Source organism: Sylvia atricapilla, chromosome 6 (assembly GCF_009819655.1).
Source record: "Sylvia atricapilla isolate bSylAtr1 chromosome 6, bSylAtr1.pri, whole genome shotgun sequence".
NCBI classification, from domain to species: domain Eukaryota; kingdom Metazoa; phylum Chordata; class Aves; order Passeriformes; family Sylviidae; genus Sylvia; species Sylvia atricapilla.
Window position 1 is genome coordinate 57592555 of NC_089145.1, and position 27268 is coordinate 57619822.

Below are 27268 nucleotides of genomic sequence, written 5' to 3' on the forward strand. Positions count from 1 at the left end.
TGATGCAGGGCGAGGAGAAGTGGTGAATATTTATGTGAAGCGCCCCGGGGAACGGGTTTGGCCGGGCTGGTTCGGTCCGGAGGGCGCCGATGGCGGGGGGCAGCGGCAGCGCGGGGCGCGCCGGGATCGGCGGGCGGTGAGGACGGACCGGGCTGGGCCGGGGCCTGGCGGAGGGGAGGTGGCGTGGAACCGCCGAGCTCACCGCCGGCCCCCTTCTCCCTCCGGTACAGGGCTGGCTCCCGGCTGGACGGGCTGTTCGTGCGGCGGTTCCTGCGGCTCCTGGCCGTGCTCTTTCCTGGATGGCCGTCCCCGAGCGCCCTCATGTTCCTGACGCTGCTCGGTGTCGCCTTGCTGGGTGAGCCTGGGGGATGGGGGAGCACCCCCCGTCTGCTCCCTGCGATCCCCCGCCTCGCCTTGTCACCGCGGTCCATCAATTCCTCCCCTGCTTGTCTTTGTCCTCCAGAGCAGCTGGTTATTTACCAGGTTGGCGTCATTCCCAGCCAGTACTATGAGGTGCTAGGGAACAAGGACTTCTCCGGATTCAAAACATTGACTGCAGTTGCCGTGACTCTGATCATTGTGAACTCCACGGTAAGACCGGAGGCTCAGATGTCTTGGGAGAGGAAGGGAAATCTGCCCATGGCTGTTGGCATGATCCTGGTCACAAAGGATTCGAATCTGCCCGTGCCCTGGATCACTAGTACAAACTGCTAGTTTTTATTTCATTTTGAAAAAATGTTTGTTCTCACTTATCTCTCCCCATCCATCTCTTTGCCCTTGTTCCAGCTAAAAAGTTTCGACCAGTTTATCTGCAACATGATGTATGTGAACTGGAGGAAGTCCCTCACTGAATACCTCCACAACTGCTACTTCCAAGGCCAGGTCTACTACAGCCTGCACGTGCTGCGTGAGGACATCGATAACCCGTAGGCTGCCAGCAGCTTCTTTCAGTATCTTGCTTGGCTTCTCCTGGGCTGCTGTGCACCTTTTCCTGACTTCCCTTTGTCTCTGGGTAGGGGCTTGAGCCCTAGGAGCTTTTACTGTTTAGGCACATATCTAGGCACCCTCTTCTATCTCGGTGGGAGGTGATACCTATTGTTGGGAGCTCCTGTGACTGCTGGTCATGATGGTTTTAGGGGCAGGATGTTTCGGTTCCAAGGAAAGTGGATGCCCATTGGAACAGGGATCTAGTGCTGCTGTAAAATACTCTGTCAGCAAACTCAGTCCTTGACACCGTGATATTGCAAAGGGCCTGGCTGGGGTCAGCAGTGCCTCTCCTTTCCTTCACACAGCTGATGCATTAGGACAGTCCCTGTTCTGTTTGAACTTCAAACACCAGAATCTGCAGCTGAGCACAGTTTAGTTGTATTTCGATGGTTTGATAATCCATGAGAGCCACATCCAGGAAGGGCTTTGTTTTGCACTGTATGAGGGTTGCATTTCCCTTTCCTGTTCCCTGGAAGGAAGTGTCAGTGGTGACCTAAAATATGAGGAGGAGCATTCATTGTGGATCCCAGCTTCCGCCCCCAAGAAGTCCCTCTCCAGTTTGCTTTGTGCACAGTACTGCTTCCTGCAGAGCTGTTGATCTACCTGGGCTGGGCAGCAAAGGTCGAGTGCCCTTCCTTACAGCTGTGGGTAGACTTTGGCCTTCCAGCTTGTCCTCACACACAGGGCACTGCTGTCACAGCTGCATACTGTGAGGAGCTAAAAATCCTATGTTGGATATCATGTGAGAGGTCACAGAATCACAGATTATTCTTAGTTGGAGTGGACCCACATGGATCATTGAGTCCAAGTATTTAAGTGAATAGCCCATACAGGGATTGAACCTGTGATTAGCACTGTGCTTTAACCAGCTGAGCTAATCTCAGTGTAGAATCTCCCTAATTCTTCCTTCTCCAGAATTTAAAGTTATTATTAAATAGTAGCTGAAAAACTAGAAATAAAGGGGGAATGTTTTCCAAATAATGTGTTGTTATACTGTCATTTAGAGACTCCCAAATTCTCTGCTCGAATGGGCACCTCTGATCTAGTCACTGCATTGGTGCCATTTCCCATGTTGATGATGAGAGGAGACTGTGTCCAGAGTCCTGGGGAAAAGTCCCTGTCTTGCAGGGACTCATAACTTGCTAGTAGTGGAAACTTCAAGAAACTGAAGCAGCTTCTGCACTTCTGCTGCCTGTTGCTACTGGCTGCATGTCCTTACTCCTTTATTGCAGAGCAGGATGGTTTGTGTGGCTGCTGCAGGAAAACATGCTGGGTATCTAAAGGGGAGCAGCAAGCAAGGAGAAAGGTCTCAGCCTGGGTCAAACAGCTCTATGTGTTTGGCAGTAGGTCATCATTATCAAGCTGATGCACTTTCAGGTTGCTGTTCAGTTTACTCCCACTATCATTAAATGTTCATTTCTGATAGTGTTTTGCAGTGGCATGGAGTTGCAAGGAGAGGTTAAAAGACTGTGTCTGTCACCAGGGCATGCAGCACTTCCCAGGCAGTGCAGCACATTGAAGCCACAAGCTCCTGCATGCCTGTCTTTTTCTTTGGGGGCACGAGGGGATGCAGAGGACAGAGGCCTCTCACCACATGATTATTCTGCTCAGGTTTATTTTTGACTAGGGAAAGTGTTCACATTGTGCAGTGAAATGTAGAAGACAACTGGGTCAGTCTGCCCTGCAGCAAAAGAGATAGCTCTCCTGACCTTTGCAGCCAAATGTGTCTCATTACACCTTGCTTCTGCTCCAACATTCAATCTTCCTGTTTAGTGTGGTCTTGGTACCACTGCAAAAATTTTCTTTATCTTGCAATTCTTTGATGAGAGGTTTTTTACCCTGCACCAGGTACTTAGAGAACAAACTAGAGCAACAGAGACCTCCCATTATGCAGTGCAAACCAAACTGAGTGTCAAATGCATGGAGTCATCTCCTTTGAAGGAATGAAGAGTGGGTTCTGAGTGGCATACAAACACTTGCAGCACCTAGCAGGGCATTTGAGTTGATGCTTTCATGTGTTTCATGGGTTTTCATTTCATGTTACTTAGCAGCTTGTAAAAAGCAGTAATCCTCCTATGAGACTATAGCACAATTTAAGTTACAATTTTATGGGGAAATTACAGTCTGAGGAAATGGAAAAATGCTGACTCTAAGGTCAGTCAGGGTGAGAGTTGCCGTAGAATTAAATCCATTACTGTTCCAGAACTGCAAAAGTGTTAAAACATGAGTGTCCTTGTGGTTATATCTGCACTGAGACTAATCAGGGGTTCATCCTTGCTCTTCATTCTGAACTTCAGCATTAAGTTATGACCTTTCCACTGGAGCTTAGCACAGCAGGCTGAAGCCCTCATCCGTGTGCTCTGGACAGATGAGATGCTGAGGAGTAAATATACTGAAATCCTTCCTAGTTACCCCAAGTGCATCTCCTGCTCAGCAGTGGGATAGATGGGACTTGAGGGTCTGTCACCCATGTGCCTGCTGCTAGTGAGGTGAGAAGTGTGTGCTGCTTCCTGCTCTTGGGAGGTGGGGTGGGTGGAAGCACCTCCTTCTTTGCAGCAAAGGAACCAGAGGCACTCAATGCAGAGCCAAGGGATCTGCTCGGGTCTGATGGCATTTCAGCCCAGTACTGAAGGTTAGGAGGAGAGTCACTACCTTTTCATAGTATGGGGGTTGTTCCAGGAGTGAAGTAAGGACAATGATGCAGAAATCTTCAGCACAAGTGTTGAACAATATTGTTGAAAGTGGAACAAGGGATAAATACGAAGAACAGGATGAAAGCAAGGGCAGGAGTTGTTCTTCCTGTGCCACGAAGGCCCTTGGGTGGGTCCTGCGGGGCCATGAAAATGGTTTCCTGTGGGGGAGTTGCAGGTCCTTCCCAGGCAAGGTTCTTCAGCTGCAGCCTGTCCTATGTTCATGCAATGAAACAGCCTGTTTTGTACCCTGTTAGGGCTTTAGTACTGGCTCTTGCTTCTGGGCTGTAATGGTGCCACTGGCTCTTTGTGTTGAGCAGGGACCAGCGCATCAGCCAGGACGTGGAGAGGTTCTGCAGGCAGCTCAGCTCCATGGCCAGCAAGCTCGTCATCTCACCCTTCACACTGGCCTACTACACATACCAGTGCTTTCACAGGTAAGGGTGTATCCTGGCCCTGCTTGCCCACCTCTTTTCTGTGTTCTTCGTTTGGAGCCTGCCACCCAGATTACAACTCCCCAGATGGATATTTGTAAACACGGGTGAGTGGTCTCTACACTCCAAAGAGAACTCTGCCGTGGGGATGCTGGGATATGCAATGTTGGCCCCCAAACTTCTGTGAAAGCAAAGAGGTGACAGCAGAGGGCTCTGATTGCTTGGGCTAATGGTGCAGGGGTGTCCTTTTGCTTGGATTATTAGCTGACTTCTCTTTCTCCTCTGTAGCACAGGCTGGCTAGGCCCGGTGAGCATCTTTGGGTATTTTGTCATTGGGACGATGATTAACAAAGTGTTGATGAGCCCAATTGTGTCTAAACTTGTGCAGCAGGAAAAACTGGAAGGAGATTTCAGGTGAGTCCCAGCAGAGGTGTGTTTTTGCTGCCTCTTGGCAGCTTCTGTGAAAGCTTTTTTTTTGTGCCCATTCAGTGCTGTGTATGTAGCTACTTCTCTTGTCTGTGACTTTCCCCACACTCAGGGAAGGCTGCCTGTGCAATGGTGCCTCAAAGTCGGTGTACTGAGCCCCTGCCAACCATTCACAGCCTTGTGCCATGGCCAGCAATGCCTTTGGTTCAGTCTCACAGCTCAGTCTTCAAGCTGTTTGCCTGCTCATTGCTGGTGCTTCTGCTAGGGGTGTCTTGAAGAAAACTGCACATGAAACTTCCTTGGGTGCAGATGCACATTCAGTGAACTGCATCTCCTGACAGAAATCAGGTTTCTGCTTCACCACTGCCTTCACTGGGTTCCTAAAACAGCCCAGTCTTTACATAAGCTCTGTAACTCACCTCCTCCCCCTTGCTTACAGGGTTGGCTGTGTTTGTAGCAGGGGCTTTGTAACTTTCCCTGGGGCTCAAGGCACCCAGGGACAGCAGCATAAGCTGTTGTGGCACAGGGATCCCAGCCCAGAGCAGTTGGCTGTGGTGATGTATGGTGGAGATGCTGGATTGGCAGCAAACAGTAAGCCCCAGGGCTAAGATGTGCACAGAGAGCAGGATATCAAGCAAATGCACTACTGAGCTGGCCCTGAATGATGGCAGCTCATGTTAAGCCTTGGTCTCTGGTGCCTTTCTGAGCCTGTTGAGTATTTCCATCAAGAGATGCCTCAGACCACTGCTCTAACATGCAGGATAAGTTTCCTCTAGGAATGGCTTTGGCTACATAATTCACTGAGCATTTTTGTACAATTATGATGGTTTTTTGGTTGTACAGGTTCAAGCACATGCAGATCCGTGTCAATGCAGAACCAGCTGCTTTCTACAGGTTAGTAGTGTTAATTTCTTTGTATCCTCAAAAGGATTGTCCCAGTTCAGATCATCCTTGTGTTCACATATCACAAAGGAGCCCAAGTTCTGTTGCTACAGCTTTCTGTCCCTTCCACTGCAGCATCATACAGCCCTGACACTCTGTTCTTTGCATTCTGTGCATCATCTGCAGAAATAATCCAGAGCAACTGGAGACAACTGTCTTCCCTTTGCCTCCCTTCTAACATCTTTAGAGGCAGATACAGATTTGGTGCTGGCTTAGAAACATTACTGATGTTTTCCCAGGCCCTTATCTGGAAGATCACTCAAAGTCTTACTGCATCTGGTTTCGCTGAGGACTTGTTGCGTGTTGCTTCTGGCCCCATCCTGCTGCTGCTTGCCTGCATGTCTTCTGTGGGTGTGCCAGCTGCTACCTGGCCACCTTACCTCTGCTTTGCTCCTCTTGGTGAGTCTGTGCCCTGACCCTCCTGTACTGGTGCTCTGAATTTGCTTAATGCCATTCCCCCCTGAGCTGAGCACACAGTCAGGAGCCTGGCAGCACCTCCCCCAGTTAGTGCCTGAAGCCTGTTGAGCTGTCACTGGGTTCACCAGGAAAGGAGATATGAATTTGGTGCAGCTTGTGTTGGGGTGGCAGGAACTTCTTGTTCCTTGTGACAAGCTTGCCTTTGCCCTGTGTGTTGCGAAATCACTCTTCTTCCAGGAATTGTAGCACGTGTCCTCTCTCTGGTCTTTCCTGCCTGTGATCTGTATTTGGCTCCTTCATGCTGTATTGAGCAGGCATTTCAAGTGTTGTGGTGCTGTCCCCACAGTGGTTTGATTCAAAGTCACTGATTTCATAACAACTTACATGGGCAGATTTAAGTAACCAAAATCATTCTTGGTTTGCACTGGCAAGCCTGAGTTATTTCTCTGTACTCTGATTCCTCCTGGTTCATGATAATTTTTTGTAATGGAAGAGATACTGTAATTACATGCCCTTATTTAAGTACTTTTGAGGAAAGCAATACTTTGCCTCACAATTTAGAATTTTTTTATTCTATTAGTAAGCAGAACACGGAAAGTGGATTATTATACCAGAAAACAATGTCTTGGTTCAGTACAGTGTTTTAGTAGAAAAACTTCATTTTGTGTGAAACTAGGACTTAGCTGAGTTGCACACAACCAGGCATTTTCATGGTATGTGTCATAATTAAAAATAAAGGAATTTTTAAATACGTTGCATTCCTAGAATCCTGCAAGAGGAGCATGTGGTGAGCAGCTGATTTTGATTGCTCTAGTTCTCTAGTTTGTGATCTTGTCTTTTTAAGACTGCCTAAACATTGTTTCAGTAAAGGAAGAAACATAAGCAGAGCACTGCCACCTTTTCACTTTTGTTATTTAGGCTTTGGCAAACTTGCTTTAAAGTGAAGTGAATGGGAGGAAAAGAGGAAGCCAATACAGCAATCTCTTCTCATCTGCAACAGAATAATAGCTCTAGAACAAAGGTCCCCAGTTCCTTTCTCACCCTTAATTCCTTATGTTCAAGCCTCCCTCCTTTCCTAATACATGGAAAGCAAAGATTGCAGTTCAGTAGTTACATGAGATGTGTTATAAGGCAGTGAAGCCAAACTGAATTCTAACCAGGTGCATTTTTGAGAAAGAAACTGTATTTTTGTATGAACTGAGAATCTTTTGAAATGAGACCTCAAAAATCTTATTTTGGATGTTTTTGTGCTGCTTTCTGGCCTTATCTTCTTGAGCCCTAGTGATTCCCCTGTTGCACAGACTGTGGTGGGAGCGTGGTTTGTGTAGTGGGCACAAGCCTCTGTTGGATGTCAGGGCCAATAGGTCCACGGCAGGCGGGAGTCTGAAGTGAGCTGTGGAGCTCTCTCTGCGTTTTGCCACCTGAGGGCAGCCCAGGCCTTGCAAAGCAGCAGCAGGAGCTGTCACGTTTGCTGTAAGGTGGTGGTTTAGGAGATACTGCCTTGCTCCTGGCTCAGCCTGGCCACTACAACATCGCCACTAACTTGTGTAGTGAGTGACCTGATGGAGATAGCCCTGGGAAGGGGGGAGTTGTGGAGCTGGGGTACCCGGGGGTTGCACTGCTCAGGACTTGGCTTTGTCCCATTCCTGTGGAGTGGGAAATGGGAAGAGGTGGGCTGAGGCTGCTGACCATGCTGGGGTGGCCAGCATGGGCCACCTCAGCATGGGGTTTGGGCTGATTATCACCCCCTGGACTCTTCTCTGCCCTCTCCTTTCTGGGTCCAGCTGTGTAGCAGTGCCTCTTTTCCAATCAGGCTGTATTTGGGAACTGTGTTTGACCTTGGATGTACACTGCTTCAGGCTGGAGCCTTGCTGACAGTGTCTGGCCTGGCTTTACCTCCTCCTGCTGCAACAGCAGTAGCCATGGGCTCTGGGAGAGATTGGTAGGACTGTTTGCTTCAGCCAGAGTTTCTTGATGATACCCTTCAGGAAGACAGTCCTGGCTGTTCAGTTCCTGGTCAATCAAGAGCTTTTTAGTTGAAGGCAAAGGTGCCAGACCCATTCAGAGCTTCAGTTTTAAAGCCCATAATCCTAGGATGTCTGTGGCATGTTGCAATCTTATTTTTACAGGGCTGGGCGAGTGGAGCACATGCGCACAGACCGGAGGCTGCAGAGGCTGCTGAAGACCCAGAGGGAGCTGATAGGCAAGGAGCTGTGGCTCTACAGTGAGTGGGCACACTGGGGGTGAAGTGGGATGTGTGGTAACTCCATTGTGGTAGCCCACACTGGGAAACTCTATTAGTAGAGTAGTTGGGTGGGTGGGGTGCTGTGTTTTCTTCTTCTGCCTCTTGCTGGTCCATGAAAGCCCTGAGGGTGAGCAGAGGGTCTCTCCTGCACTGCTAAATGGGAATCCTTTTGTGTAAAAGCCGCATAAAGAGGCAAAATTGTGGAGGACCAAGAATCTGGCTTTTTGTGGGGCAAGTGTTCACATGCCAAGAAAAGAGGGAAGGGCTTGAGCTTTGGGGACTATATATGTGGTTGGGAGCTGTGGAAACTTCTTTCCTATAAAGCCTGACGCTTAAGCATAGGTGTCCCCTGAAAATATTCCTTCTCCCTTTTTTCACTGAGTCCAGGTTTTTTCTTTAAATGACTCCTATAAAAACAGCTCTTCCTGATCTCAGCAGCACAGTGATCTTCTGAGCAGTGTAATGGAGGGAAAGCCCTGAACAGAAGTGTCTGTGGGAATTTGGGATCTTAAGTCTTTCTGCCTGTTTTTGTACTCCCAAGACACACTTCATGGCAAACCATCTCACCCCAGAGCTTCTTTTTGCCCTTGCTTCCTGTTTACTATGAATCAGTCTGGCCCCTGAAGCACAGCAACAAGTAGGCAAAGTAACTTTTGCCCCATAGTAGTCCCTGAACTGTGTGTCTGCATGATGATTCTCTGCTCAGGGGCCTGTTCCAAAGTGCCCTTTGCTTGGCAAATGGATTTTCACCCTTATGATTGCGCTATCCTGCAAAATGGGTTTTTTGCTCTGGTTCATCATAAAGGGGTGAGGCAAGAACATGGCTCTTCCTCTGACTGGGCTCAGGATGAGTCAGGGCTCAGGATGAGCACTTGGGCCTGGCTGGGACGGAGATTTCTACTTTAACCCGCTGTCTTGTTTCAATGTGTTTGTGTCCAGTTGGGATCAACACCTTTGATTATCTGGGCAGCATCCTGAGCTACGTGGTCATTGCCATTCCCATCTTTTCTGGGGTCTATGGTGACCTGAGTCCAACAGAACTCAGCGCCCTTGTCAGCAAGGTGAGCTAAGGGTAATCTCTGTGACCCCACTGTGGAGGGTGAGCAGGCACTGAGGATGGAGATTTCACATGGGGCTGCTGGCCCTGGGTCTAGATAACCTGCAGCACTTGATCTTCAGGTTAGACTGTCCCTTACTCGTGGTGTCATGGAAATGGGAGCTTGTAGCCAGCTGGTATGTGATTAACTTGGGGGTGAGAATTGTCAAGGACACGTTTACGTAAGTGTTTCCCAGCTCAGACCTCTGTGTCTAAAAGAACCAGGAGGTCAGAAAGTCTCTGGTTTTCAGCAGTTCAGGTGGGGATGAGGTCTGTACATAGCTGTGAGTCTGGTCTGGGTTATCCCTGGGCTACTGCCTGTGGTGATCGTGGCCACCAGTGAGGCTGAGATGGCTTGAATTCCCCTTCCTGACCTGACTTGTTACCAGATACTTGAAACTGGCTTATGATAGAGAATGCAGAGCCAAAAATAGTGAAGTGGGCACTGCAGGCTGAGACACCCTGATCTGAGCCATATATGGTGGTGAGGCAGGGTTGGTGGCATAGATCTGGGTGACTTGAGCAAGCATACTGGGCCCTAGGCAGGCCATCAGCCACTCTGCAAACACCATCTCTGGGTGACAGGACATGTATCTACCTGGCAAAATCTGCTGTACTGAGCAGGGAAGCCCTGCTTCTTTCAAATGTGGTCATCTTCACTCCCATCACCCTGGGTGACTTCACCACCCCTCATTCATCTTGCTGAGACAGTTGATGTGACCAGATGTGTGGACTCCTTGGCTGCCTCCTTGCAGTCATGCCCCAGCTCAGCACTGACCCTTACTCTGGCATTGATTTCTCCCCAGAATGCCTTTGTTTCCATCTACCTCATTGGCTGCTTCAGCCAGCTCATAGATCTCTCCAGCACTGTGACTGATGTAGCTGGCTACACACACAGGTGAGCTTATCTGTGGGCACATCTCTGGAGGAAAGGGAAGTGCAGGACAAGACTCTGCCCAGGTCTGTGCTAAAAAAAAAAAAAAAAAAAAAAAAAAAAAAAAAAAAAAAAAAAGAAACAGTTGCTTGTGTGCCAGCATGGGTGAGTTTGGATATTGTGAGAAGGCTGCTGGAATTGTCCCTGGCATTCATGCAACCTCCTGTGTGTGTAGGATTGGTGAACTGCAGGAGACCTTGCTGAGCCTTGGCAGAAAAAACAATGGTAACTACTCAGAAGCCAAAACCAGCTGGGATGAGGATGGGTGAGTTGCCTCTCAGCAACTGGCTGGCTTGCAGCTTATGTCCCAGTGTGTGGAGTTGCCATGAGATTGAGGTGGCTCTTGGTGTCAGTCTGTTGCATGCATTTGGTTGAAGCAGGCAGTGCTCACTGTCAGTTTGCATTCCCAGGGTGTGTGGGGCAGGGCTACTGTCACAGATGCACAGGAGGTCTAAGGTGCCTGATCTTTGCTAGTCTCAGCATGGTCACTTTCCCCTGGATCTCTCATTCTTTTTCTTGGTGGTGGCTCAGCAGCCATTCTGAGGAGGACCCAGTGCCAAGGGACACAGCTTTCCTTCTGGAGCAAGTGACACTCTCAGCACCGTCCTCTGGCAAGCTGCTCATCAAGGACTTGAGCCTCAGGATCTCACAAGGAAACAGTGTGATGATTGTGGGAAACACTGGTACAGGGAAGACATCTCTCCTGAGGGTCCTTGGAGGACTCTGGGAGAGCACACAGGGTAAGGACTGCTACTTGTCTCAGCCTTCTTTTTCTCAACCAAAGCTCCCCTGAGTTTGGAAGGTGACAGGGTGGCAGTTTGTGAGGCCAGTGCCACCATGTGATAGTGAATGTGTCACTGGTACACTGACTTGAGCCACCCATCTCTGTCAGTGTCTTTGGCTCTCACTGCTTTGCTCTGTTGCAAACACACTTTGTGGGGACTTGTTGGCTACTTCATGAGACAGGACTACTCAGGGCAGTGGGGAGTTGCTGCCTGGTGCTGCAGGTGTGATGAGTGTCTCTGTGCAGGGAGCATCAGGATGCTGACCTGCTTTGGCCCCCGAGGAGTGGTGTTCCTACCACAGCGGCCCTTCTTCACTGATGGGAGCCTTCGGGAGCAGGTGAGCCCAGGGTGTGTCTGCTCTGCCCCCAGCTCTGCCCCCAGCTGTGGTCATGCCCTGCAGACCCGTGGGGTGCACACAGGCCTGCAAGAGGGAGGATGCCTGTGGCTGCTCCTTCCCTTGTGCCTGAGTTCGTGCTATTGCATCTCTGATGGACACTGTCCAGCTCTCTCTGACATGGTTTCTTTTGCTCTGTTGAACAGGTGATCTATCCCCTGAAGGAGATCTATCCACTTTCAGGTTTGTGGAAATCTATTAGAGCAATTAACCAGTGCTGTGGTATTGCCTCACTGTCCTATACCCAGTGCAGCTTCTCCCCTGCTATAACCCATCAGGAACACTCATCCATTTTGCTTTCGTTGCTCTGGTGTTCCCTAGCAGATTAGTGTGTGTTAAGATCAATTCTGTGTCCCCCCTTTTTTGTGAGAGAGCACACTCACCTGATTAGAACTTGCTGTTAGAGTACAATGAGGACAAGCTGGCCATGCTCTTCCTGCTGTGCTAGACATGATGTATGTTGCTGTTGGGATATATCTGATTTGTTTGGTACAGCCTGACTTTCAGCAAGCCATGTTTGCCTTCATCTCATTTTCCATCCACCTCCATCTTTTCAAAATTATGTCCCAGGTCAGAATATATGGATTTTCTCTCCCCTGCCCTCTTCCAAAGTCAGACCACATGTGGTCTGCTGTAGCCTTGGAGATGTCCAGCAGTGTTACCTGCTGCTTTCAAACACTTGAGAGTCACAATCTTGCTGAGAGTAACTACAGCCATGAGGTACTGTTGTGGCTCTCTGGCAGCTTCAGAGAGGTCATGGCAGATGCACAGTCCTTCTACTCACCTTCCATAGATGCTGACTGTACCAGCTCAAGTGTATGCTCTGCTCCACAGCTGACCCACCCTGAGGTATTTCTCTCCCCACACAGGGTCCTTTTGCTGGCTCTTACCTGAACCCCATGACTCCACAACTTGTAGTGTGCCGTCCCAGGTCTAAGAGAGCAGCTGTTGGGCAGGGCCTTGGCAGTTGAAGCCTGGATCCTTGTGTTCTGGCTGTGGCCATGAGCTGAGGCAAATCTCAGGTGTATCTGTGGAGCCCAGCTACCTCCTGGTATACTGCTCACAGGCATGGTTAACATTTTTAAGGAAGGTCAGTCTTTGGGGCTATCTCTGCCTAAGCTCAGGATCTGGTATAACTAAGTGGTCAGGTCAACTACATTGAGCCTAAGGAGATACTCCAGTTCTTCCCTCCTGCCCCACCAACTCCTTCATACAGCAGTGGCCTGAGCACACACTGCCTCTGCTTAGGCTGTGTGGCTTTCTCCCTAGGGTCTGCAGATGATGAGAGGATTGTGCGATTCCTGGAGCTGGCTGGGCTGGTGAGTCACTGGCAGCACTGCTGCCTTCTTTCCTGGTGCCACCAGTGAGAGAAGAAGGGATGAGTTTTTGCTGATCACAGCACCATTGTATGCTGAACTTATGTGGGGCCGTTGTCTGTACCTGGGACACAACTGTCTATGGGACAGAAAGAGGAGAGATACGGTACAAGTTCAGCTCAAGTGGGGAAAGGGAGACCAGTAAGAAGCAGGTGATTATGCTCAGGGCCATAGGCTGCAGGGATGGGGACCGTGTTCACAAGTCTGCTGTGCTCTCTGTAGACTGATTTGCTGGCAAGGGCTGGAGGACTGGATGAAGAGGTGGACTGGAACTGGTAAGGGAGCTCACTGTTTGTATGAATTTGGGTGATTTCTGAGTGGGGAACACTTCTAAGCAGATGCACAGTGGATTTATCTGTGTTCTGTGAGATGTGGACACTATACAGGAGCAAAACCTTCATGCCCCAAGCATGTATGCCAACAGTCACCAGCTGTGGTGTTCTGCAGGCAGCTGACTGTGTACAAGGGTGCAGAGCCAGGCCCAGCATGGGGGGTGGCACAAGGGACACACAGGGACAGTTGTCTGCTGGTCTCCAATATCAGAATCCATAAGATTTTCAGCAGATGAGCTCTTTCTTGAGGAAGGTGTTGAATCTCAACCCTGCTGCAGGTATGACATCCTGTCCCCAGGGGAGATGCAGAGGCTCTCATTTGCACGGCTCTTCTACCTTCAGCCAAAATATGCAGGTGAGTGACTGACTACAAGAGGAGAGAAAAAAAGACAAGGCTTTTGGTGTATAGAGAAGCTGGTACAGAGACAGCTCATAAAATCCTTTTTGTGCTAGGAACATGCTTTGTCTTGGCCATTATTTTAGCAGCATAGCACACAGAGGATTCAGTTGTGAAATGTGAAAACATTTCATTATTTGTATGGAGGGTGGTAAATCAAGAGACTGTACATTTTCTTCATGGGGAATTGGTGATTAATGTTCATGGTCCATGTCCAATGGCACCAGAAGAACTTTGTCAGGCTACTCACCCGTTGCCATGTAAAGTGCAGGTGTTGGGAAGTGTGGCAGCAGTTGTCATATCTGAAACTCATGAACATCTGTATGGTTGTGGGGCAGTATGGAAGGTTTAGCCCTGACGTAGCAAAAGAAGACAAGGAGCAGTGGGAGAAACAGTCCTGAGGGGCCACAGAAGCAACTGTGATTAGCTAATGGGGCCAATCCCTTAGGCTCTGCTGGGGGCTTGAGCTGTTGGAGGTCTTGCCATGAGGGCGAGGTTGGATGTGGGTGAACAGAGCCAGTTTTGGTAGCAGGCAGCTACGTATAAGTACCTCTCTTTCCCCTGAAACCTGTGGCACAGCTCAGTGATGTCTGGGCAGAAGGAACCTGTGAACTGCAAACTAAAAGCTGTAGAGATTATTTGAATTTATTTGCTCCAGGTCTGTAGTATTTACCCTTAATAGTCAGGAAGGTGCCACAGGCCCATCCTACATCCATGTATGTCTCCTGACCATGTAGGGTCTGTGCTGGAAGAGTACACTGACTGTTGTTCAGCCTGGCACTCTGGCACATGGTCTGCCTGGAGAAGGTCATGTCTTGGCTTTTGCCATAATGGAGATGAGGCAGTGGCTGGCAGCTGTTGAGAGAGAGGAGTGAGGTGAATGGTGTAGTTTGAATGGATTCAAGTATTGGAGGGGAAGGACCGCTTTCCTAGTTGCCTGATACCAGCTGTGCCAGAGGAATACCAGAGTCCTTAGCTTTCTCCTCACTTGCCTTCTTCCAGTTAATATGTGAAATGTTCTTGGCAGTTGCTGCTCTTGCCTACAGATGTGTGATGGGGAGAGGATTTATGGGGCTTATCACTTTTCTTTCAGTGTTAGATGAAGCCACCAGTGCCTTGACAGAAGAGGTGGAGCATGAACTGTACCGTATGTGCCTTCAGCTGGGCATGACACTGATCAGTGTGGGACACAGACCCAGCCTGGAAAAGGTGAGACAGGGAGGCAGTGCTCCGTGCCCCCCTCGTGGTGGTGAGGTAGAGTGGGTCTCTGGTGGGCAGAGAGGAGTGACTGAGGCTGGAGGATCTCACTGTGGGTGGACCATGCCCTTGTAGAGACATACCTCAGTGTTGTGCTATTGAATTGCAGTTCCACAGCTGGATTTTGAAACTTCATGGGGAGGGAAGATGGGAGCTTACTCGATGTGAGAAGGTGAAGCGACTCCCCTCTGAGGAAGGACACTGAAAAGCATGCCTTTGTCTGGCCAGCCACAGAACCTGCACACGTGTGGAAGAGCTCTCAAGAGCAGACATGGAGCTGCCAAGCTAGCAGCTGTGTCAAACAGTGCAAGACCAGTTCTGGATTTTGCTGATAGAGTATGTCTGAACTCATGGTGTGGAGTTCTGCTAAGAGCAGATACAACTATTCCATACTTCTCCCATCCTCCTTCTGCCTCTCTGGATCTCATGGGAGAAAGGAGCTGAGCTGCTGGGCCTCACTGAGAGAAGATGCTGCCTCATGGGTCTTGTAGAAACCAGAGCAACCTCCACTTCATCTGGGAGACATTGGTGTGAGGCTAGAATGCAGCCTCCTTTTCTGCCCTCTGTGCCTTGCTAGGAGCTCTGTCTTTGATACACAGATCTGTGATACACAGCAGAAGATACATGTTGAAAATTGTGTTTTCCAGCAGGAGACAAGGGGAGGAGAATGCTAGCACAGAGAAGGGGCATGTCTCTGCTCTCCTTGTAACACACGGCTACAGGTGAAAGGAACATTTTTGTATTAAAATCTGGGGCCAGTTTTCAAACTGTTTTTATGAAGAGTCAGTATTTGTTAACCAGACTGTTGCGTGTTTTCCTTCTGGGGTTTGCTTTCCAGGAGATGTTTGTGTATTGGCAATGATCCTGGACAAGACTATTGCTAAAGAGCATAGCAGAGATAGAAATAGTACCTCTGTCCAGGGCTGGGCATTCTGCCTGCTGCTACCACTGCAGCTACTGCAAGGCACAAGGAACCTCAAGGAGGGCTTTCTGCCCTCTGCTTTCATGGAATGAAACAGTTTGTCTCCCCTTACTCTTCTGACCATGATGAGTCACATTCTCTCCTCTGTCTACATGGGTGTATGGAGACAGGTTTTGAGGGTCTCCTGTGTTGTGAGAGGTCACTCCAAGACTGCAGTGGAGGTGTGATCTGAGAACTTACTGGCCACCCCTTGTTTAGTGGCTTTTCTGGATGGTTCCCTGGTTTTGCAGTGAAGGAAGAGGAGGTGGCTGCTGGCAGAGCCAAGCTAGTGGCCCTTCTGCTGCTCCACAAGGTGCCTGTGTCCCTCTATGATCTGCTGCACAGCCTCATGGTCGTCCAGGGTGGTTAGGTCCCCAAGCTCACTGGCCTTGTCCTCCACAATTTTCCGTAGCACCCGACGCATAATCTTACCCGAGCGTGTCTTGGGCAGCCGGTGTGTGACCTGTGATGGAGGGGAGCAGAGTCAAGGCTGAGGGAGAGGGCTCAGCCAATCTGCCAGTGTGGCTGCTGGACCACAAGTTTGGACCAAGTTTTTGGACCAAGTTTGCTTGTGTTACCTGAACATAATCTGGAGCTGCGTACTTAGCAATCTTCTTTGAGATGAGCTCCCGTAGCTCGGCAGCAAGAGTCTCCTGTGTGTAGCCACTGTCCTTCTTCAGCACAACAAACACGTAGGCTCCTGGCAGAAGGACCACCAGGTTACTGAGATCCTGCCTGGACCTAGTGCCAGGAGAGTCCTTCTCTGCTGGTAGCCTCAGGGGGTGCTCTGTAGCCAAAACTGTGCTTTTGGCCACACACAAGCACTGCTGCTGCCACCTTATGCTGCTGCCACCTTATGCAAAGCCTAGCTGGTCTGTGGTGCAGGTGCAGGTTGTGATGGCTATGCTGAGATCCCTGCTAACAGCTGTATGGTGTGGACACAGCATTACGACCCGTGCCACTTCACCCTGCAGTGCCATAGCCCTGGAGGATGTTTCAGAGCAGGAAACAAAGCATCTTACCTTCTCCCTTGATCTCGTGTTGGTAGCCAATGACAGCAGACTCTGCCACTGCCACATGGTGAGCCTGGAAGAGAATAGGGCAGGAAGAGAATAGACTCAGTGCTTTTGGCAGGCTGCCACCTGGAGCTGCCCTGCCCCGACTTGGCTGTGCAGGCCACAATAATGCAGGGAGACAAGGAAGGGCCTCAGATGGCGTCTGCCCTTTTTCCTTCCTGCCTCAGTAGGTCTGCAAGCACTGGTCTTTCCTCCTGCCCCCAACTGCTTTAGTTTGGGTGGCTTTACCTCCCACCCACATCTCTTACCACAATATCCTCCACCTCTGCAGTGCCCAGCCGGTGTCCACTGATGTTAATGATGTCATCCAGCCGTCCTGTTAGCTGGTAGTAGCCCTCACTGGTACGATACACACCATCCCCAGTGAAGAAAAATCCTGCAGTAGCCAGAACCATGCCATAGTCACTTGTTGGAGGGAGAATGTGAGCTGCTCAGCAGCCATACTCTCACATTTCCCCTCCTCCTCTCTGTTGGCTTCAGGGCCCGTGTACTCTGCTTCTTCCTCAGCTGTTCAGGGTGAATGTGCCTACCTTCCTTGTTCGTCTTCTGCCTCTGTTGGTACCTGCTCTATCATCAGGCTCCTGCCCTCATTCTGCAGTGTACTGGCTGATGCTGTGCCTGTCTCATCACCATGTGCTGGGAGCACTTAGCTCCAGTGCAGGTGCCTGTGGTCTTGCTGCTTCTCCTCTTCACATCACATCAAGACACACACACACTGTGGGGCTTGCTCAATGCCTCTGGGTGAGTCACAGAGGCTGACAGGGTTTGCAAGAGGTCTGTGCTCAAGGGGACTGGGGGCAGAAGGATAAGTCCACTGCCTTAAAACAATGTGTAATCCAGCTGGGAAGGTTGGTGAGGGGCAGTCCTGTGATATCAGACCTGGGGAGATGAAAGGCCTCAGGACTGTGGAGGGTCTCTGGAAGAACAAAGGAGCACTACCAGCTCTCCTGAATCCTGCCTCCATACAGAAAGCCAACAAGCAGACCCAACCATACCCAGCCAAACTTGTGCAAGTGTCCTGCCACATGTTTTCCTTACCTGGATAAGGAGTCAGGTAAGTTTCCAGAAATCTCTTGTGGTCATTGTAAATGGTTCGTGCCATACCTGGCCAGGCTTGTGAGATGCAAAGAGCTCCCGAGACATCATTTTCCAGAAGGACATTTCCCTGTAAAATTTCCCTTTTAGTAATCACGGCTGAAGGTACTTGGGATGTTTAGCTACTCCTTGTTTAACAACCCTGTGATGGAAATGTTAGAGAGGGCAGTGACGAGGGTCCTGTGTGCCTCACTTCAACACGACAGGCTTAGTCTCTCCCAGCATATGTCTGCAACAAACTGCCTCCCATGGTGGGATGCAAAGCCTCTCCAGAGAGACTGGCTGTCCCTGCCCAGCCCTGTCCTTCCTGGAATGATGTGCCAGGGAGCCCAAACACAGCCTCTCTTGTCAGGACAGTGCAAGCTAGACAACTTCTGCACTAGCTGGAAGAACAACTTCCCTGTTTGTCCCTTTCCAGAAAGGAAGGTTGCTGTCTAGCAGAGATGAGCAGGAAAGATGCTTACAGATTTTTCACTCCCATTGGCAAGTACATATTGCAAGTACCTGGGGGAAAGAGGACTGAGCCAGAGCCTACACTGCAGGTTATAAACATACCTTGTTGTCCAAGAGGGAGGGGCTGATCCCAAAAAAGGGTCTCATAGCCATGCCTGGAAGGATTTTAGCTCCAGGATTAGAAGGACGGGGTGAGATACAGATGCCTCCTGTTTCTGAAGGAGAAGAAACTAATGCTCATCAAAGTCAGGGACAAGAGGAATGTCAAGTAGCACTGCTTGGCCAACAGCCTTTGCCCTCTTTCTTACTACACACTGCGCAGGCTGGGGCTGGCTTTGCCAGACAGCTGGGGAAGGAATTTGGCAGGAGGATGATTGTGCTCATTTAGTTCAGCAAGAATATGTTGAGATGTTCCCTCAAATCCCCACATTTATCTGTGTTAGTTTTAAAGGCCATTTTTCTCTTTTATGTTTGGGTGCTCTGGGCCCTTACAGCCTTACTCATACAAGACTGTCAGCAACAACCACTATCACTTGTCCAGCAAAGCAGCAGGTCACTCCTAAAGCCTGGGAGAGCAGAAACTGGAACAAGGAATCATGCATCTCACCAGTTTGCCACCAAGTGTCCACTACTGGGCATCGTGTCTCGCCGACCACACGGAAGTACCATTCCCACGCCTCCTTGTTGATGGGTTCCCCCACTGCAAGGGGAAAGACAAGGGGGCAGAGCAGAAATAGTGCAGTCTCCTGACTCTGGGGTCTCAGGTGCTCCTACTCTTGGCATCTGTGAGAAGAGACACAATGTGATGTCCAAGGATTTGCTCCCCCAGCCCATGTTGCTGCACTTACCTGAGCCAAGCACTTTAAGAGAAGAGCGGTCATACTTCTTCACCCATTCATCGCCGTATCTCAGGAGCAGGCGGATGGCAGTGGGTGCCCCATAGAACTGGTTAATCCTTAACCTCTCTACTGTTTCCCAGTAGCGGCCTGGAATGGAAACAGGGCCAGTAAGTATCCACACAGGTCTTCCCAGCCCAACACCAAGGCAGAGAAAGAAGAGGTGAGAGCAAAGACTCTCCAGCAGTGCCAGGACCCTCAGCCAGGTTAATCACATGGTGGGAAGGATGGAAGAAGTTCAGGAGCAGCAGACCCTTTTTCTTCACATCACCTAGTTCTGCTACTGTTCCTTCTGCAGGGAGGGACAAGAATTAACAGCTCCACCCCTGGAGGAGCAGCAGTGGCTTCCTAAGCAGAGGAAAAGACTCTTCCCTTTGCAGCTCTCTACTGGACCCAGCCCACAGGCTGCTGTTGAGGCAGCAGTGCCCTTGCTCATGTCCTGGCATCAAGCCACCAGCTCCCTGCCTGCTGTGGATCTCAGGGTGCTGTGGAATGTCCTCAGCTCACTCACCAGGGTTAGGATAGACAGGAGTGCTCTCAAAAAGGACAGTGGTACCACCATTGCAGAGGGGGCCATAGACCACATAGGTGTGTCCCGTGATCCAGCCGATGTCTGCCACACAGCCAAAGATGTCTCTGTCCTGGTAGTTGAACACGTACTGAACAAGAAAAGAGAGGCAGTGAGGGGTTTCACCTGGGTCTGCATTCCTGGCAAGGGGTACAACAGTTTACTCTGTCAGCCCTAATGTTACTGTGTTCTTCTGTCCTCCTACCCACCCCTGCAGGGACACCCTCCTGCAAAGAGTTTAAAAAAACTCAGAAAAAAAATTAAAATTAATTAAATAAAATTGAAGTTAAAAAAAAACCAAACCACCCAACTGTGAAGATGCAGGAGACAGACACTTAAAAGCAAAACCCACAGCTAAATGTTTTTCTTTTCCAATGGAGAGAGAGATACAGCCTTTCTTTCCTTTTGCTGCCATCTAAACAGGGCTGATCCAACATTTTGATCCTGTAGCATCAAAACAGAACCTCCTGGGTAAGAAAGGTGCCTCTGTACTTATGTGACCATGTGGAAGGAGAAGAGTAGTCAAGGGCAAAGTGGTAGAAGACTCCATGAGCCTCCTGTAGGCATGCTGGACTCCAGATGGACAGTCAACACTCAGAACTCACTGAGCTCAGCAAAGAGCCCAGCACAGGAGCAGTGAGGCAGCAAGCAGAGGGACCATGTGATGCCTTGGCCCAGAGCAGCCCCAGCCTGCCCACAGGAGTTGGAATCTTTCCATCTCAGCTGGGTGAGTGCAGTGCTCTGCCTGCAGGCAGAAAGCAAAACATGCTCTTCTTCCCACTGCCCCATTTATTCCTCATGAGGCCTTTGCCTGCAAGGCTGGAACATGAAGGAATGATGACTACTCTGAGCAGGACAGAGCTCAGTGCTGTCATATTGGCAGCAACACAACCAGCTTCCTAAAGCACTCTTCTTCATGCCATTTACTCAGTGCCCGGAAAGCTTCCTAGGGGCCACTCTCCCGCTAACCTATCACTTCTTTCTCTCTCTTCTGATTTCTGTGGTTTCAGACGTGCTCATTTCTTCCTGCAGCTCCCTGCTGACTCATCTGGGGACTCCAGGGCCTCATGTTCTGAGGTGCCATATTGGAAGCTTCTTCTGGTTCTTCTCTCTCTTTTTAGTGGAGCAGTGGATTATAGTAGCTGCAGTCTTCTCCATCCAACTGAGGGATCTGAGTGTGTCAGCCCTGTGCCCAGGTTTTCAGTGCTCTTGAAAGCTAACAAGGGCCACATGTTGCTCACCCCCTGCACTGCCATTCTGGAATGCCAGCCCTGCCTCTGGCAAACCCATTCTGATAGTACTGAGAGGGTCACCCATCAGGCTGGGCACAGCTCAGTTCACAGGAAAGCCGATGGCCTCTGCATCTCTAGCACACAGCCCAGAGGGTAAAGCCTTCAGCACTCACAGCTAACAGAGAAGACTCAGCCAGCCCTGAGCTTGCCTTGACACAGGGTGTGTGTTCTGAGGCACTACTGGAACTGCAGTCACACACAGGAAGAGCCAGATCCAAAGCTAAGGGACTGTTCAGGTAAGAACTCCCTCTTACATGGAACCTCATATTATGTCATAGGAATGCTCCTTCCAACCACTCCTCCAGCCAAAGGTATCTCTGTGCCTGGCTCAGCATCCTTCTATTCAGATCTAACTTTGCCTTGGGCATGTCATGGTTAAAGGCTTTCCTCTTCCCAAAGATGACCAACAGTCTTCAGATATAGACCCTTTGTCATGAGGGCACTCACCAGCTTTTACAGGTATTGTCAGATGTGCTCCTTCCCGAAGCACTGCCTTTGATCTCTCACCTGAGCTGGGGTAATTATACTTAGAAAAGCCACCATTTCTAGGGAGCAATTGGCTTTTTCTTCCCAACCCAGCATGTATCTTCCCTGCACTGCCTATGAACCGCAGGGTCATAGCACTTTGTGGCTGGGAAACATTACCTTGTGTGTGAGAGCAGCAAACAGCAAGTAACCAGCTTGGGAATGAACCAAGCCCTTGGGTTTGCCAGTACTGCCTGATGTGTAGAGAAGAAACAACATGTCTTCACTGTCCATGACAGCAGGTTCACAGTATGCATCCTCCTTCATCATCTCCTGCAGGAAGAGCACAGCAGTTCTCCCAGGGTCTCACAGCCTCCCCTGTGTCGTCCCCATACCTGCTTGTGCACCTCTCTCCCAAGTCTCCCTCCCATCTGAGCACCTGCCAGCCTGCTCCCCACAAACATCCTCCAGAAGAAATGCATGGCAGGGGCTCACCTGTTCAGAAGTTGTGCTCCATGCTGGCAGCCTAGACACCCTGTGTGCTGTGGGTAACAGGCACATGCCAGGCCCACCAGCAGACCCATGTGTGACAGTGTAGTGGCAGTCCAAGGCTGCATTCACAAAGTAGCAGCCCATGTATCGTGTGTTTCTAGGGCCGCTGTCCACCCTGCTGTGTGCTCTGGTTTGCACTGCCTGCCCCTGACAATACAGGGGCTGGTAGTGTGGGAAGACACACCAGCTGCCATCCAATGGCTACTGGGACTGTCCTGAACTTGTGTGCAGCTCTGACTGCCACTGCTGCTGCGGGACAGTGTCTCCAGATTCTGTCAATGCCAGCAAAACTGCCATGGCCAGGCAAGATCCTCTCTCCACCCAGTGTCCCTGCCCCAAGAGCAAGTACTTTGCCCAGGAGAAGTGGCAAAGTCGCTGGGCAGCCTCTCACCTCCTCCAGGGGCACATCTAGAGCTGTCATGGGAATCTTGCTGTTGGTCCTCATGGAAACCAGAACCCGTTTCACTCCAGGGCACTGCTTCACAGCCTGGTCCACTGTCTTCTTTAGCTCAATAATCTTGCCACCTCTTAGCCCCTGGTTCACTGTAATCACTGTCTCTGATTGGGCTGCAGAAGATAGAAGAGCCACATAAGCAACTCTGCCCCCTCCACCAGTCAAAGAGCAGTTTGGCTCTACCCTGACCTTTCACCTCTGTCTCTCTCTGTCTCCCGTAGTACTCATGTCCTTAATTTAGGACAGCAGCTTTGCATCTTGGTTTCCCATTCATTTCTGCCTGTGTTGCATCCCCTTACAGGAGACATTGTATCCCAATCCTTCAGTCTCATGGAAGGAAAAGAAAACCTGTTCATCCCATGAGCTGGAAGGTATTTAGTGAACTCATGCCATTTACTGGGTTGCTAGTACCTGCTCCATAACTATATATTATATCAGCATACCCTCAGAGAGTCTCACTCAGAAAACCTTTGCCACCCACACAACGCTGAGCCCCCTGGAGCTTCTAACCAACAAGCTCAGCACTGTCCCCCAAGGGAAATATGCCACTGTTACCCTCTGCCTCTTACCATCCTGGATCCTGTCAGCGAGAGACTCTGCACTGAAGCCAGCAAACACCACAGCGTGCACAGCCCCAATGCGGGCACAGGCCAGCATGCTAGCCACTGCCAGTGGGCACGGGGGCATGTAGATTGTCACCCTGTCACCCGGCTTCACCCCTTGCCGTTTCAAGGTATTTCCCAGGCGGCACGTCAGCTCCAGCAGTTCCCTGCCCAAAGAAGCAGTGACACAGTTAGAGACTTTCCTGCAGATCTTGCCTGCGTGCATAAAGATAGGGAGCCTCAAAATCACAAGAACACAGATTATATCCCTACATCCCCTACCCTCCTCACTCTGGAAGACCATGGGAGAGCTGTAAAAATCAGTGGGAAGGAAAGAAGACATTCTATAACATAGACCGCTACTTATGGAAAAGACATCAATTAGAATGATTTCTGTGCAACAGCCACTGGCAATTCTTACAGCTCAGCAAACCCACAACACCTCAGCTGATTATCTCAATGACAGCCTGCACATCTCTTACCAACCTGGACAACCAGTGTGGCACACTGCCCTGCCCAGCTGGAGGCTACATGTGAGAAGTTAGATATCTTTCCCTAAAGCAGGGTCCCGTGCTTTGCTAAAGCTGAGGTCAAACAAGAACAACAGCTGTAGGAAAGCAGGGAGCTGAAAGATGCCTCTCCCAAGAAGTGTCCCTCCCAGAAACCACAGCTTGGCCATCACTGAGTCATTTTATGGAAGGGCTCTTGATGCATGGGGATTGGCAGGGGTGGCTGGTCATACTTGTCGTGTGAGGCCTGAAGTCAGAGAGGACAGAGGGACTTGTTTGGTGTGCAGAGGGATTTATGTGAATTCTGTTGCAGTGACTCAGAGAGCAGGCAATTTAAGCTGGAAGGTGGGAGGCCCCAAACCAACCCAGCAGGGCTGGACAGGCAGGGCCCCCAGAAAGCCAAATCCAGCAGCACTGCTGACATGAGGATGTGCATGGGATTTCTCAGCACAACTGGAGCTGTGAATTTGCCTTTCTTGCAGACCACTTACCCAGAAGTTTAGATAACAGGAACATGGGTGGGCAGACACATATGTGACTTTCCTGTGTGTCTTACCTACAAGCATTGCAAAGGGGCTTGTATCTGCCTCCCCAGCTGGGCAAGGACTCCTCAGGACCCAGAAGATTTAATCAGGGGGTAGGCTGAAGTTTCAGATCAGGACAAGCAGGCCAACAGCTACCATACTCTGGATCTGTGTGAAGGGATGCTGCATCTCCTCACATGACAGACATGTGCAGATCAGCCCTGTGCAGTGCTACAACATGCCTCTCATATGTTGAGAGGTAATTACTGACCTGTATGTCACCCGTACCTCTCCTCCAGGTTCATCTTTCTCCCAGATTAAGGCCACCTTGTCTGGGGCTACATGGACATGACGGTCCAGACAATTCACTAGAAAGGAAAACCCACTATCATTGATAGAGCAACCCTCAGTACCTCCTACCTCTCATAAAGCCAGCACTGGCAATCCCATTTTCAGGTCAAAGTCAGGGCTCTGTGTGAGTCTTCTCAGCGTTAGCCTTGGGCAACCTTTGTGGATACCAGCCAGGAGATCACAAGCACTATGCCAAGCCTGCTATGTTCCTCACCACTCCAGCACCTGCCAATCCCCATTATCAGCTTCCTCCTTAACTATGACCTCATGCAGTCCAGAGCAGCAAATGCCTGAAGTCCCTTTGGAGGTCACATCCCCAGTACCCTCAGAGTGTTGGTAAACATTAACTAAGCCGTCACTCCACCCAACACTGCCTTGCAGCTGCCTCCAGGGTGAACTAGGACAGTTTTTTAGTGGCAATGCTCCTAAATAAGAAATGCAGGACAAAGCAAAGCTCTGCACTGGGAGGCTGCAGAGTGCACTTGTCCAAGATAGAAAAGAGCCAGAGTGCACAGCCCCTGGCTTTCCAGGGACATTGTAAGCTGAGGCTTTGGCTGCAGTTCTTCCGTGTAAAGTTTCCCACATTGCTGGCAGCTGCAGTTTCCTCAGAAGCCTTGTTCCACTCTCTGTTTTCCTTAAACCTGCTAAAGTCATGGGATGATGCAGCAGCCCCAGTTTGCATACCAGCTTTTTTTCTCCTGATCATTTGTAGTTTTCCAGGAGAGAAAAAAAATGCACATAAAAGGAGAAAGAGTAAAATGTCAAATCCCAAAGGCAAATAACTCTTGCCCTCTTTCCAAACTAGATTACGTAAGATCTGATTTTCTCAGAGGTCTGTCTCATATTTTGAACATGGAGACCAACAGCACTGTGAGCAGGACACAGTGTCACCAGCCCCAGTCCACAGAAGAGCCTCCCAGTACAGTGGTGACAGTATGGCTTATTTCTCCTGTATTTTGCTTCCTACAGATACATATTACCTTCACTGAGCAGGAATGACCTAGAGCAACCCTGCCTGCTGAATGCCCAGGGTTCAGTGTTACTGCCTGTGGTCCTGCAGGACAGAGCTATTGCCCTGCTGTGGGATCCACAAGGGCTGAGGGAGAGCAACTCAGCTCACAGCACACACCAATCCAGCTGCAACCTCTCTGATGAAACCCAGTTGCTTCCAGAAATAATCAGCCAGCCACAACCTTACACTAAAGCCACTGCAGGACCAACTGGACCTTTTGGGGATCCCCCTTTCTCCAGACCTTTAACTCTGTGCTCTTCTGATGCATTCCCAGGGCTGAAGTCACACACACAGAAGCATCTGCAGGCACTTGGTATGATCCCAGATCCATCTCCTTCCTTACCTGTCACATTCAGCTGCCCACCCAGGAACCAGGAGATTCTGCCCTGGCACAAGTCACAGTCCTGGACAGAGTGGAAAGGGGTGATCCAGGTGAGCCGGCTCCTTCCCAGTGCTCCCCAGAAGATGTCACTCTGCTCCACTGACACCTTGTACAAATCTTGGTGGTCCTTTGGTCTGGGGAAGGCGGCAGCTTCAGGCATGTAGGCAGTGAGAGGCCCGTGGCTCCAGGGCCTGACAGCCACCAGCCCAGAGGGGCATCTGGGAGTCCAAGAAAGAGCTTTGAAGCAGCGAGTCCTGGCCAGCAGCCTGGCCATCACTGCAGGGTACCTGCCTCTCCCTGAGGAAATGGATACCTGCAGCCCTCACAGCTGCTTGGGACACCTGGCCCAGGTGAGACTCAAGCCCCTGTGGAAGTTTGGGCTACGTTGTCCTGGGCTGACTGGACACAAAGCAGCTCTCTCATACAGGGAGCCCAAGCACCCCTTCTGTCCTGCCTTGTTCCTCTCCTCCTCTCTTCCAAAGAACTATGGGAAAAAAAGAAATTCAATCGCTGTAAGGGAGGGGAAAGGGGTGGGATGTAGAAATATTTGACTGAAAATAACCTTCATGCTAATCTGAGTCCTGACAGCAGTTCTTGAACAGGAGCCAGGGTAAACGTGTGCCTGGGCTCTCCTAGGGGCCAAGGTGCCTGGGCCAGGCTCCAACAGCCTCCTTCTCTGCTAGGGCTGCACTGTTTCATCCCCACTAGCCTCACCATCTCCTCCCTTGCCACAGCAACCCCAGTCCTCTGCTGGCCACAAAGGCACCTTGGGGCAGGTCCCTAAGGTGAACTTAGGGCCACCCCCATGCTAGTCACGAGTGACAGGACTATCCCCTTCCCAGAATTAATGCCCACTTCCAGCAGAGTACTAGGCTGTGGTGAGCCAGGGAAGGTTTCTCTCACATGGCTGTCAGCTGCAGGAGGAGGATATTGCATCCCAGCCCACCTTACTGCTGGGTAGCTGTCAGAGCTGCCCCCTGTGGCAGGTTGGGCTGGGCTCTCTGCCTCCTCCCAAGCACTACAGACTGTCGGTGCCACCAGCTGGGCTGGGAGCACTTCATGAGGCCATGGTGGAGCAGCTGGGGGTGGTTTGGCATGAAGCACTGCAGCCCATTTCCTCACACTGAGACCTCCCACCACCTATTGTAGCAGAGCTCAGCTGCCTCCCTGCCTCCAAACAGAGTTTTTTATCCGGCCTTCCTTTCCTTCAGGCCCTATATAGATAGGTTTTTTTAAGGTAGAATTTGGAGGACTCTGTAATGTCATTGACCAAATATCCTTCTCTTCCTAGGGGGCACAAGAGAAGAGCAGAAAAAGGCAAGTACTCACAATCTCTGGAGCTGGTATGTTTGGTGAACAGGCTG

General features: G+C 50.3%; 2 protein-coding genes across 6 annotated transcripts; one reads left to right on the top strand and one right to left on the bottom strand.

The window, feature by feature from the left end:
• Positions 1-15484, top strand: ABCD4 (ATP binding cassette subfamily D member 4). 5 transcript variants are annotated; one of them, XM_066322063.1, is made up of 19 exons: positions 1-22; positions 231-355; positions 464-591; positions 787-926; positions 3998-4114; positions 4400-4525; positions 5381-5431; positions 8026-8120; positions 9081-9202; positions 10044-10135; positions 10347-10436; positions 10703-10911; positions 11202-11293; positions 11497-11533; positions 12620-12669; positions 12949-13001; positions 13337-13413; positions 14549-14664; positions 14822-15484. In XM_066322063.1, exons 1-19 carry the CDS (start codon positions 3-5, stop codon positions 14915-14917), a joined length of 1836 nt encoding a protein of 611 aa, XP_066178160.1. In that variant the 5' UTR covers positions 1-2; the 3' UTR covers positions 14918-15484. The 5 variants fall into 5 exon arrangements, 4 of the variants coding, with proteins under 4 accessions (XP_066178160.1, XP_066178158.1, XP_066178159.1 ...); XM_066322061.1 differs by lacking the exon at positions 1-22 and adding an exon at positions 66-136; XM_066322062.1 differs by lacking the exon at positions 1-22 and adding an exon at positions 66-136 and having other exon boundaries at positions 10706-10911.
• On the bottom strand, positions 14083-26423 carry LOC136363017 (acetyl-coenzyme A synthetase 2-like, mitochondrial). Its single transcript, XM_066322060.1, has 14 exons — positions 25866-26423; positions 24431-24527; positions 23094-23293; positions 22462-22637; positions 21699-21851; positions 19705-19852; positions 19146-19283; positions 18905-18997; positions 18400-18512; positions 17788-17914; positions 16998-17125; positions 16696-16759; positions 16252-16373; positions 14083-16136 (listed from the first exon to the last, which is right to left on the bottom strand). Exons 1-14 carry the CDS (start codon positions 26176-26178, stop codon positions 15960-15962), a joined length of 2049 nt encoding a protein of 682 aa, XP_066178157.1. The 5' UTR covers positions 26179-26423; the 3' UTR covers positions 14083-15959.
• Positions 26424-27268: the final 845 nt, after the last annotated feature.

What these genes read in the sequence shown, in the direction of transcription:
- LOC136363017 (XM_066322060.1), bottom strand. Translation starts at nt 26,178, where the DNA reads ATGGCCAGGCTGCTGGCCAGGACTCGCTGCTTCAAAGCTCTTTCTTGG. An exon ending in TCCTGTCTATCCTAACCCTG is followed by an intron (nt 19,284 to 19,704) that starts GTGAGTGAGCTG and finishes TTTCCATTCCAG; the next exon opens with GCCGCTACTGGGAAACAGTA. An exon ending in TCTTAAAGTGCTTGGCTCAG is followed by an intron (nt 18,998 to 19,145) that starts GTAAGTGCAGCA and finishes TTCCCCTTGCAG; the next exon opens with TGGGGGAACCCATCAACAAG.
- ABCD4 (XM_066322061.1), top strand. Translation starts at nt 90, where the DNA reads ATGGCGGGGGGCAGCGGCAGCGCGGGGCGCGCCGGGATCGGCGGGCG. An exon ending in ACATACCAGTGCTTTCACAG is followed by an intron (nt 4,115 to 4,399) that starts GTAAGGGTGTAT and finishes TCTCCTCTGTAG; the next exon opens with CACAGGCTGGCTAGGCCCGG. An exon ending in CAAGGAGCTGTGGCTCTACA is followed by an intron (nt 8,121 to 9,080) that starts GTGAGTGGGCAC and finishes GTTTGTGTCCAG; the next exon opens with TTGGGATCAACACCTTTGAT.